The sequence below is a fragment of the Centrocercus urophasianus genome, unplaced genomic scaffold (assembly GCF_019232065.1).
Source record: "Centrocercus urophasianus isolate 14NV4802_14NV808 unplaced genomic scaffold, USGS_Curo_1.0 seq_44, whole genome shotgun sequence".
Taxonomy (NCBI): domain Eukaryota; kingdom Metazoa; phylum Chordata; class Aves; order Galliformes; family Phasianidae; genus Centrocercus; species Centrocercus urophasianus.
In genome coordinates this window covers 838,646-851,161 of record NW_024885022.1, presented here as the reverse complement: position 1 = coordinate 851,161, position 12,516 = coordinate 838,646, and the positions used below count along the sequence as shown (strand labels likewise).

The following is a 12,516-nucleotide window of genomic DNA, read 5'->3' as shown; positions in this document are numbered from 1 at the left end:
CTTGACAGAGCCTGAAGTCCTAGTACCTACATCACAGACAAGTAACTACTGCCATGCATAAGCACAGCATTCAGCTGAGATACGAGCAATCCCATCTATGTAAGGCAAAATACAATAAAAGATATTGGGTTGCATCAGCTAAGTACCTTTCTAAAGACAGTCTGTGTGTACTGAAGTCAATAATGGAGTTCTGAGTCTCAACAAAACAAGTAATTCATAATGAGAAGTCATGCGAGCCAGATACAAGGATGTTGTCTCGTCGTAAATAAGTCCAGCAGCTAGAATTGCCATATTATATCAGCTCAGTGGCAGTTGCTTTGCTAATAAGTAGCTAATTTTGTCCAATAAGATTTAATGAGGACACTAGCATTTTGACTGTAGCAAGACAACTGCGTATTTGTCTGTTTTTCCAGATGTAGGTGTACGTGATATTTGGTAGGAATAGCTAAAATTTCTCAGTTGAGCACTTCTTTGATCAAACCACTCAAGAATCACTGCAAACTCTCTGCTCAAATACAAGACCATACTAATCACTTGCTCTGATAGATACCAGGCATAAATGAGCTACGGGAATGATAGATTCTGGAAGTGCAATGAGATTTATCCTGATTTATTCAGGACCAAAAATAGGCCCCTCAGAAATACTTGTTTCATCTTGCTTTCTCTTGCCCCACCAGTTCCAAACTGAATTTCTTTCTTGACCTTATTTCATGCTTCTGCAGGACGACTCTAGCTGCCAACATTCTGCTACTTCCCAGCAAAACACAGGCATATGACTCAGTCGCATTGGCTGCCCAGATTATCTTCACCTTACATTGTCTGCAATTACGCCTTAGCTTATGGCTGAAAAGATACAAGAAACTGCTTGTGGGACAGCAAAACCTGCTATTAGATTTAGTCTGTGGGAGCTTAGGGAGTGTATAACAGGTAGGCATGTAAAATTCAGAATGTTTGTAATACAGATAAATATCCTCAATGCCAAAGTTTCGTTCAATTTTAGAGCTCCATGCGCATTATGCCATCTTCTCCTTTTCTGCAAAATGTAAAGTTACGATGGAAGCCACTTTAATTCCAATGTGTACCACTTCCTTCTTTAGCACAAAACAAGAGAGAAAAGGACCTTTTTAAAGCTAAGTTTATTTTCTGAATCATTTGCCACAGAACCGCATTTATCTTCTGTTCATAATTTGAATGCCCACCTACCTACAGGAGGTGGGTATGGAATACACAGTTTGCCTCCTGATCTTGATTTTAACCTCTCCTGTTTTACTCAAGACTCCAACAAAGGGCAATCTAAAATTGCTGCTTCTGTAGGAGATTTGGGATGTTATTTTCAGTCTAGAAGGAGAGCAGAGGTGGTAGCTCGTCAAGAGAAAAGCATGTGCCCAGCCTTCTTAAAGGGGTTCCTAAGGAGGTTTTTCTTCTGTTCCTTCTTCTGTAGACTTTCAAGTTGCCAGAGCAAAAGCACTGCCTACCATGAGCAGTTTCAGTGTCAGGTCTGGATCGAGGCCTCCTGCAGATAGCAATCCACAGCAGTGGGCAGCTTCACTAGATGCAGAGGCACTGCACTTGTCTGAACACACCAAGCTTCTCAAACATCTGCAGAAACATGTTTGCACACAGATGTGTGCTGAAATAGTGTGATTTATCCAAGCAGCCCTGTTTGTCTCTTAGTCTGCCTTGAGGAGCTGATGGTGGCTTTGTAATGGACTTTTCTCTGACTCACCAGTGAGGCAGCTCGCTGGTCTGGTGCTAGTAGTTGTGATCAGAGATGGGTTTCTTTCATCAGTGTAATAAGACACCCGTTCTCCTTCCCAATTCAATCTGATTATTTTTTTTTTTAAAAGGAAGATGAAGTGATCAAGTAGAAATAAGAGGCCACAATAAATCTGCAAGTATTTTAATTGTCTCAAAGTGTGTTGATTGATTAGAAAACTAGAGGTAAAATATTTCTTGGGTTAGTGCCAAGCACAGTAAATCCGTATTTCCAAAGAAATTTCTGTGAGTAAGGGGTGCAAAGATGCCTCTAGAAGCAAACTTAGCTTCAATTACGTGATGTTACTGGAAATTAGCGTTTATTTTTCTTCATTGCCTGTGCTAGGGAGCTCAAACAGTCTCAAAAAAATGACACATTAAATAGCACAGAGAAGGGGGAAAATCCGCTCCAACGGTATGGTTGCAAAATGTCGTTTCTGCCTAAAGGCATCTGCAAAAATCCGGCGAGGGACTAAGCAGAACTTCACTGTTCTGCATTTGCTGTCTTCCAGAGCTGGTGTTCAGCTCCTCCGCCAGCTGGGCACGGGCGGCAAGCACAGCGCGGTGCAAGCTGCTGCTCGCCGCAGCCCCCGGCAGCGCTCCTGCTCTATTTTCGGTGAGCAGGCTGCACAGGGATCGATGCTAGCGCAAACGCGAGACCCGTGGGAGAAACGCGCGTGTAGCAGCTGTGTTTTGAAACTCCCTCTCTTCCCAGCTGTAGGCCTGCGGCTTTCTTTGTCCAGGGGGGTGCGATTTATAAAACGCTTTCCAGGAGAGAAAGCAAGGGGAGGGGAGGCTGGGGATCCTTCAGGGGCTTGGGTTGGTGGTGTCAGCTCCCCGCGGAGTTTCAGCTGCGGGGTAGGTGTCATTTCGCGTGCGAGGGGGAAGACATCAGCCACCACCCCAGAGTCCGTACTACCGGCGGGGCATCGGCAGGAGGGCTGCAGGCCTGCGGGAGGGAGCGAGGAGGGGAAGAGAGCCGATTTCTCCTGCCCCGGTGCCGGCGCGCATCGTTACGTCCCTCGGCGTCGGGCGAGGTTCCCACCCGGGGATGCGCGAGGTGCGGGCGCGATCGGCCCAGCGGAGCTGAGGGCGCCGCAGATCCGCCGGCAGCGGGGACGAGCGCGGCGCTCCCAGGTGCGCAGGGTCCCCGCTTCGGCCCGGAGGAGGCCGCCACCCCCAGGGGCCGCCGGCGACCGTCCCCAGGCGGCCCCGGGGCGGAGGCGGGGGCCGGGCCGGGCGTCGCGCTGAGGGGCGGGCAGGGCTGCCGGGCGCCCGCCGCGGCGTGTGGGTGGCTCCGAGCGCCCGGTACCCGGCGACGGGCGGCGGGGTGGGAGGAGGCTGGTGGGGAGGAGGAGGAGGAGGAGGAGGAGAAGGAGAAGGAGGAAGAGGAGGAGGGGGGAGCGCGGCGTTGCAGGCGTTGCGGCCGGTGCTGCCGGACCATGGTGAGCTTCGGCGGGGGCTGACGCACGGGCGGCGCTGCCCGGAGCACGTGTGGGATGTGAGCCCTGCCAGCCGCGCTGCCGGGGGAGCATGAGCTGTGCCCAGGCCGGCATTGTCCAGGTAAGGGAGGCCGGTGTCGCCCGGCCCGGCCCTGCCCTGCCCTTCCCGGGGGGATGGAGGGACGGCGGCGGCCTGCCGGAGGCTCCCTGCCGGGCACCTTTGTGCCGAGAGACCGGCGGTGCTGCGGGGAGCCGGCAGCCGGCTGCGAGCGGCGGGCGCCCGTGTGTACGCGTGGTTTTGTTCTCTGTGGAGCATCTGGCTGCTCCGGCCTGCCCGCAGGGCGCTGAGCGGGGAGCCGCACGGCTGCACGGTGCGATGTGGCTGCGTGCCGGCGGCGGGGAGTCCCGTGCGGGATTGCCGTGGTCGTGGTTCTGCCCTTCAGGAGAAGCCCCCGAATCTGTGGGTTTTGTTATTTTTTTTTTGGCTCCCTGACAATGCAGCAAAATTTAAAGCACAACCTGCCTTTTTTTGCCTCCTCCCGTTTTGCTGTAGTCTAACCTCATGATTTCATGTTTTGGTTATTACCTTCTTATGTAACTGCCTTTTCCATCAGCAATTAAATAAAATTCCTGTAGGTATGTTAAGAACATTACCCTAGCACCCTAGCATCCAGCATTGTCAAATGATGCTTTTCTCGTTTTTCATTTTCACGGAAAACGGATTTGCACCAAAACAGGCATGTACGATGTGTTGCCTCCTGCTTTGTTTGCTGTGTGCTTTTTACACTTGAAGAAGAAATTACTTGGCCTGGGTTTGGATTTTTGCATCCTGCTGTTCAGAGCTGCAGTAGTGCTTTTTTTTTTTTTTTTTTTTCCCCCTTAATGCTGCACTCAGCAGAAGTGCGTAGTGAAAGAGTCCAGCGGCCGCACGCCCAGCAGCACTGCCATCTCATTTCGGGGGCACTCAGCCATCGGGGCGTCCAGCCCATGGGGGCAGCCCACCATCGGGACGCAGAGCTGCTTGGCCTTATGTATGGCACATAGCAGGTGGTCAGCTGCGCCTCTCTGATTAGCACTCACGCTAGGATTGTGGTTATTGCAACAATTAATTTTAGCCTGGGGATTCGTTTTGGAAATTTGGATTTTCTACTAAGAAGGGATTATCGTTTCTCCATGTAGTACGTGTGTTTTATGAAGAAGTGGAGTACAGTGTGTATCCTGACTGCTTCTCCCCGCTCCCCTCTCTGTAATGTAGACCCATTTGGACAGCGCAGGTGCGATGCTGATTTTCACACTGGAACCAGGAGTAGATGTAAAAAGCAGCATTCGCTCTGCCAGCACAGCACTCCTCCCGCAATACAGGCGCTCTCTGTTGGGGGGGGAAAGAGAGTACCTGTCCCTGTGGAAGAAATGCACGTTCAGTTTTCTCATTGGGTGAGTGGGAGTCAGCTCAGAACGGTGGTCGCTCCAATGGCCGGCATTTGTGAGGAGGAGTAAGGCACGTGACTCGGTGGTTGTGGCATGTTGTATTGCTTGTGTCGTACGTGCAGTGGTGCACAGCTGGTTTAGTGTGGCCTGAGCGTTGGCCTCCCAGCCTCTGTGGTATCAGTCAGCTCTTTCTCGTAAAGGTGCTTGCATGAAACTGGAGTGGGCCAAAGCACAAAACACACTTGGTGACTATCAGGAGCTATAAATACCTGAAAGTGGCAGTAATTCAACAGCAAAGCCATTCACTCAGATTCAGAACATCCTAAATAACGAATTCAAAATCTGTATGCTCTGTTTTTTAAATGCATTCCGATAAACAACGTGGTACTTACCATGTTCCAATAAATAATTGGCCCAGGGCTGTTAGTAAACAAAGCAATGTATCACTCTGTGGTTTGTATTTCATACAGGTGGCGCACAATCTAGCATTCTTTGCAGTCACAAGATGATCCCGGAGAAGCTTCACGGAGTTCTGCACGTGCTTCCTCTGAAGTTGAGCAGTATTCACTCATGGCAGCGCTAAATGCTTCTCCTTGCCTCCTTTTGTGAATAGTCCTGATACAAACAATTACTTCAATAAGCAAGAAGCAAGATTTAGCTTGTTAGTTTGTTTCTGAGATACTTGGAAAGGTGTGGTTCTGATACTGGGGGAGAGATTCAAGGTGGGAGAGTCTTGGTGTTGAATACTGTCAGGCCAGGAGCTGTTCTAACAGAGGTGATGCTATCCATTCTTTGAAATCGTTGGAAATCTCAGTGGTGGGGATACAGGCATTAAGGTTGCCTCCTTGGTTTCAACTCTGGTAAAACCTGCTTAAAAAAAAAAAAAAATTCTAATATTACAACTTCTTCATTAATCCCACCTGCCAGTTGAAGCTCAAACAGAGGCCTTTTAGTAAGTAACAAAATAGTTACTTCAAAGTATATTAGTCGGTCATCGTGAATTCTGCCAGGGAATCTAACTTGTTTTCAGTGATTTTCCTTATGTTCCTCCCAAGGCTCCCTGATCCCAAGTCTTAACCTATTTAGTTTCCCCACACTTAGGGATATTCACAGGACTGATGTCAGCGTGCAGAGCTTGTAGTCTGTGTAGAACCCAGCAGCCAGGGCATAGAGCTTGACGCTTGACAAGTCCTCTGGTTCTCTCTCAGACGGAATGCTAGCTAGCTCAGGTCAAAGTGCCTTGTGAAGGCCACCCAGAGCAACAGAGTCTTCGAGATTTAAATGTGGATGTGCCATCCCTGAGTTGGTCACACTCCTGCAGCTGCAGCTCTTCAGCCTGTGTAGTGAGGAGCTCCCCACGAGTGGGGAGTTGTCAGCTTTCTCCCTGCTTCCAGGTCCTTGGTGGCCTTGCCACTCCTGGAAACTTCACCCTGGTGCTAGCCACTTCCTTTAGGTCCAGAGTGGCTGCAGGATGGTCCTGTCCTCTCCAGCTTGACTATCTGCCTATTCACATTAAAAGAAATTGTGACTCCCTATTTTTTTCAGGATGTCTACTGTTTGTTTACGCTCAGCATCTTTCTTGGTGTTGGCAATAAAGAGATGAGTCAGTTTTACTTCTGGTTGAGACTTTTTTTTTTCCACTTGTGTCTCTTGTGAGGTTTCATGTGCTATTGTAATTCTGCAATGGCTGATTGGCAAGCACTGCAGGGAGTTGGTTTAATTCCTTAGAAATAAATTTCTTCTGGTCTCAGATTTGGTGAATATTAATTCTAATAAAGTATAAGGCCAAATTTTATGTACTTGGGCATTTGCCCTCAGATGTAAGTAAATGTTTTGGTTTCCCATGTATGCTCATGAAGGTGGGGGGGCATGCAGCATAGGGAAAAGTAAAAGCACAGCCAGGAGCAGGGCAGGCAGAGATGCCAGCTACCCCATTTGATGTTTTCAAGGTGGATTTTGAATTCAGCAAAGTGTTTGGAATGAATGAAGAAATAGCAAGATTCTTTGATGCAAGGAAGCTGGGTTCATTTTCATTACAGTTAATGAATGGTGGCCAGGCAGCTGTGTAATGGACTTGTAGCTGTGAAATGGACTTTGAGTCAGTCCTAGATTTTTTTTTGATCAGCAATGCTGTGGTAGGATACTCCAGTGTCAGCTCTGAAGTGGGAAGTTTAGGTCAGGGCTGCCTCTCTGGTGGTGTTTGGGCTGTTCCTTTGGGCAAGGCGGAGTCCCCTTCTCATCTGGGATGTCTGTGGCTTCCTCAGCATACAGACTGGTAAGACTGGTCCAGGCTGCAGGCAGAATAGGTATGCCGTTGTCACGGGTGTCAAACTGCTGGGGGCAAGAAAGGTCTGTGGCCCAGAAGCTTGCTCCCTTCAGAAGGAGGCAGGGGCTGGGTTAAGCCAAGCAGTAGCTGAGCCTGGTTCTCCACTGCAGTGCCTGGGGCAGCTCCTGCTTCTTCTCTCTCTCCAGAGGGACCAACAGGAGAAACCTTTGCTTCCCAGTACTCTCCTTCCCGTAATCTCCACCCCACCCTCATTTTACAGGACAACGGCAGCTTGGGCTTCTTTCCAGCCCCTCTTCCTTCTGTCTGGACCATTGCCTACAATGCAGATAAACCTTGAGTTGGCTGGGGGAAGCAATAAAATGGGTCGTTCCTTTAGGCATTAGAAGATGAGGGAAGCCCTCATGCTGGTGTTTGAAATGTCAAAGGAAACCATCAGTTCTGGGCTCCCTACAGGACCGTTGAGCTCATCACATCACGAAGTTCTCTGAGGATGCGGGAAGGCAGCCTTCCCCTGCTGCAGAGCAGGAGGACTTGGAAGAGAGCGTGTGTGCAGCAATCAGAATGCTGCTGCTGAGCACTCAGCGGAGGCTTCATTTCATGCGTTTAGCAAAACAGGCGCTCGTTTTCACACTTCCCAGATATTTTTATATTTCTCTGCAGATGCCTGCTGAAGACTAGCATTTGTTTGGTTTTAAGCCTGAATTAAAATTCCCATCCGATGTCTAGAGGCAAAAGAAAAAAAAAAAAAAGCAGGTGTTTGTCCAGAATGTAAAGCCATTTAAATTTGAGAGCTGTTAACCCATGAAGTAGCGATACAGCACAAAACATCTCTTGGAGTGAATCACTTGTGTTTAAAATGGAACATGTTCTAAAAATAAACAGGTAATTGCTTCAGTGTAGTCAATATGGAATTTAAGGATGACTGACAGTGATTTGTCATCCATCTCCGTAGCAAGAGTCATCTGGGAACCCTGTGATGTTAAAGGCATTTGTTTCTATTAGCACCACTTATAGTAGTTTTGTTAATGAGCTCTTGAACACCAGGACTGAAATCTGTCATGTGATATAATTAATTTTTCCGTACCATAGGAAAACGTCTGCTGCGTGCACCTTCAATTAGGTGAATCAGGTTTCTCAGGTCCCAGAACGTCTGGTTCAACAGAGCTATTGTTGTACAGAAAGGAGGAGCACGCCGCTTTGTTGCTGGCAGAGTGCTTTCACACATCTCCACGCACAGTTGAGAATGGCATCCTGTGATCTTGGGAAGAGCTGATGTGCTACCCACAACACCCGTTCTGCAGAGAGGAAGCCAGGTGGATGCTCCTTCCCAGCATGTGGCAGCAGAGGAGGTGGAGCAGCAAACTGCCTGCTTTTCCTGAGGGACAGAAAGAGGAGGGCAAGCCATGGGGAGTGTTTGCAGAGACTGTCAGACAAGTTCTCTTCCATGTGTTGGTCAATCTCCTCTGAGTGCCTGGCTGTACAAAGCAGACACACCAAGGATCCCCAGATCTTTAAAGGCATTGCCATGCATCCTGTTTCTCTCTGCAACAAACTATCCTGCCAAAGCTTGTCTCTTCAGCAGAACGCATTCGGCGTGAACTTTGCTGAGCTAGGTAAGAAGCAGAGAAGTTGAGGATAATCTGGCTTTGCTTGAGAGCTGAGCACCTGCTGTAAAGCAGGTCCTGAACGATTCGAGTTGCATCTTCCTTCCTGCCGGACATAGCAAATGCTTGGGGAGGCTGCTGCTTACAAGTGCTTGACACAACAGTGGGGTGGATGAGATCACCCGATGGCCCTGAGTGGTCCCTTGGGCAGCTTGGTGCTTTCCTTTCCAACCTGGGCCCTGTCAAGGCTGATGTTGTCATTTGTGACAAAGTCTTGTGTCTCTATCTTAAAGCAACCTCAGGAAAATTTAAATTTTTACAATTCATGTAACAATGCAGAGCGTCTGTCAAATATTGGGTTGTCAAGTGTCTTTAATGATGTGTGGAAAAAAAGATGCTATGTATTTTTAATAAGAATATACACTTTTTGTGTGCAGCTGCATGACTGTCTGAAGCAGACAGCAGATTTACTCTCTGAAGCAGCATCTTGTTTTTGTAGTGAGGTTGAATTGTGCTTACGGTGGAAAGAGGAGATGGGGAGTGCATGAACTATTTCATCCTGGAGTCAGAACATCCGTTTCCAAGATTATGCTGTTCAGATTGGTGAAAGGCCTTTTAGCCATTAAATCTGCTGCCTTGTTTATAGGCCTGTGGAAGCTATGTAAGAATGAGGAGTGGGATCTTGTCATGAACTTGAGTTTATTTATCCTCACTGTGCTTTTGTAAAGGGTCATCAATCTGAGGTTGATACCATGATATCGTGATACCATGATTCAGAAACACTGCATACATACCCAGAGTCGCAGTAGAGACCTGAGACAAATAAAAGGATTATTGAGGCACATTCTTTGGTCTGAAAGTGCACAAAGCTCCTACTAAAGTTACTGGAAGGTCTGCTTGGTGAAGAGCAGTACCATCTGGCCTTTTGTGATGTATATGTTTATGTGTTTGGTGGTGGTGATGGTTGGTTGTTTTTCTGTGGGGGTGTTGAGGCTTTTTTTGTTTTGTTTTGTTTTTGTTTTTGTTTTTAAACAAAGCTGAGTATTATAGGGAAGCTGCATATTTGCACTGACATTTCATTCTCGTTGTTCTAGCACCAGGCTAAAGTAGAGACAACTACAGAGTTAGTATCCAGACTGCTATTAGGGGATAATGAACTGAACTGGTTTTCCTTCTCCTTCTCTTCTTATTAGGCTAGAAAAGAATTCCAGCATATACTCACTGCACCCTGTGGCAGAACTCCTTTTCCAAGACCTATCGCTATGGTGGCTTATAAGAGTTAGGCTGATTTACTCATTTTTGGTTTCCAGTTCTTAACATTGCTTATAGATTTTGTTTTACACCTGTAAGGGATACATTCATTCATACTGATATGAGCAAAGCTCCCACCAACGAACAATATTTCACACGTGACTGAAGGCAGAAGTTCTTCTGTAGGTCCAAGGGCCAACATGATGTAGAACCATTATCAGCTCCTGAAATTTTACTTTGTGTTCCTTCATGCTCCTCAGAACTGTGTCATTCAAACCTCTTCGATGACTTTTCATACTTGCTCTCTGCCCATCAGTTTCCATTCTCTTTGGCAGCTCCCTTCTCACCTTCTTCTGTCTTTCTTTCCCTTCCCACTTCCTTCTCCCCTTTCTACTCTGCAAGACCTGGTAGTTGCAAAGCACAGCTATTCTGTCCAGCATGCCTTGCTACACACACAGTGGTTCCTGGGCCAACATTCAGCTTGGACAATGAGAACATGTATTCATAGCTCATGTTAATACTCTAATAGAAGTATTATGCCTAATAGAAAGGCGTAGCAAAACAAACTTAGTGTCTGTATTGAAATTCCAAATTTAAAATAGACCCCCTAAGCAGAAGTACATTAATACTAAAATGCTTTTGTATTTTTCTGTGCTCAGTTGTTTATAAACCAGGAACAGATGCAGAGAGAGTGCTTGCTTAGGACACCCTACAACTATTGTTAAAAGAACTGATTGGTGGAAAGGGAATCGTAACGATTGAGATATGTGAACAGAATCAACAAGCAATTGTGCTGCCAAAAAAATACAGGAAGACTGTATCAAAGGCGTGGTGATATGTTCTGGATGCTTCTGTGGATTAATCTTGCTCTTTGTGCTGCTAAGATTTGGCTGGAGGTTGATTTTGGAGATGGATGTAAGCAGCCAGTGCCTTTTAGGAATCCCATTTAAGGATCAGCTCCTAGATTTGCTTGTCAGAGATGCGTGGTGACTTCCTCCTGGCATCAACTACAGCATCATGTCCAGCTTGGAAGATGAGCACAAACCCAAGGAGGTCATTGCAGAAGTTCCAGAAAGGGCTAGACTGCCCTTGTGCCCTTTCTCCTTTCCTTGCATTTCTGCCCATACTGGACATTGCGACTTTAATACTTAGCCTGCCTGCAAAAGTGGCTTTTTGAAGCCTGGGACAGGGGCAGCAGCCCATGCCAGTCTGCCTGCAGGAGCCTCCACTTTCCCCCATCACCATGCTGGAAAATGAAACAAAAGATGTCGTTGGAAATGGTTAAGAAGTGGTTTCCTGAAAGAGGTGGCAGAATGAAGTTCCTTCTTCAGAGAGAAAGGATGGATGTGATATTGTGAGTCAGAGGTGATATGTCTAAGCCCATGTTTGGAAATGGGAATATAAATGTTTCCAGCAGTCTCAGCTCACTTAAAATAATTTGGTCACATCAGGTTATTCACGTAAGACTGTCATCCTAGTGATTATAAAATGTGGAATTTATGTGTATAATGATTTATCAGTATAGTACAGTTGTAGTTTGGACTCTCAAGTTAAATATGTGCCTTCTTTGATCTATTTTTCCCAACCTAATTCTTGCATCTCCTTTTGTGTATGTGTGTGTGTGGTGTTACCTGCCTAGGGAATCCCAGGGACACCAGAAAGACAGCTCGCCTTGGGATGGTGGCAGCAGGCTCAGGGCTTGTGTGCATGCAGCTCAGCAAGGGAAGAACACGGAGCTGGATGTGTAAGCAGGATTTGCACTGGATCTATTAGCAGCTCAGGGAGGCCCACAGTGAATAATGTATTTGGCTGACTTGTGACCCCCTTGTAATAGCTCTGAGAGATGGACAGGAGATCAATCTGTGTGATGGCCTTCCAATAACTCACTGGGAAACTAAGTTCATCTCCTTTAACTACCTGGACCAAAAGGGATATAAATACACTATTGATGATCTGAATAATAGCTCATTCCTGCATGACCCTGAGAGGGACAGATACACCCTGAAACAAAAGTAGAAAGATGGCCGTAAACAAATGAAGATCTCAGTTACTGTGTCTGCATGATGTGATGCTTACCAGCTAATGTCCAAGGGTATTACAGCCATGTTTTAAGCAGTGTTGCCCTAAAAGGAGGCATTCTACATTAGCTTGTATTGACTGCATGCTTACTTGCAGACAGCAGCAGGGCTCCTGCTCTGCGTTCCCCAAGGCTTTTAGTTTTAGCATAATGCAGGCAAAACCAGCGTGCTGCTGCATCTCTGCCATTTCTGTAGTGCACCTTAAGATAAAGTGCAGATCTGTGACTTTCCAGGAATGTGTCCTAACAGGCAGGAGGCTTTTCCAAGTGTGCTTGAGGGTGAGGCAGAATTTATGCCCATCTGGTCAGTTGCTGTCGTCTGCATTCAAAAATTCATTCAGCCAGAGCGCGAGAGGAAGCATAAGTCTGATTTAAAGGGCGGAGGGGGAGTGTCTGGTGCCAGTGCTTGTTCCAAGGACTTGTTTGTGTATTTTATGTGTTGAACAGCATGTGGGATATCAACACTCAGGTGTTTTTAGGATGCCTGGGAGCAGAACCAGAGGTCTCTAAACACAGTTAATGTGTAAAGCAGGGGCCAGTAGCAGTGAGTGTTGGTTTGAGGATTACAGTTTCCAGCATTAACACCTAAGTTCTGCGCAAGTCCCGTTCATTTGATCTGGGATTCAAATATCTGTCATCAGTATTAGTCTTCTGACCTCTGTCTTTCTCCAT

The 12,516-nt window shown here is 47.1% G+C and overlaps 1 protein-coding gene across 2 annotated transcripts in view; it reads left to right on the top strand.

Annotated features, from left to right (window-relative positions):
* The first annotated feature begins 3,256 nt into the window (after positions 1–3,256).
* Positions 3,257–12,516, top strand: part of HECW1 (HECT, C2 and WW domain containing E3 ubiquitin protein ligase 1) — a 232,883-nt gene continuing 223,623 nt past the window's right edge. The window contains exon 1 of one of the 2 annotated variants that reach the window (XM_042834238.1): positions 3,257–3,318. Coding sequence is in view for 1 of the 2 variants with exons in the window: in XM_042834235.1 (XP_042690169.1) it covers positions 3,289–3,318 (30 nt within the window). In the remaining variant the exon portion in view is untranslated. The remainder of the gene's footprint in view (positions 3,319–12,516) is intronic. The other variant, XM_042834235.1, reaches the window with a different exon arrangement.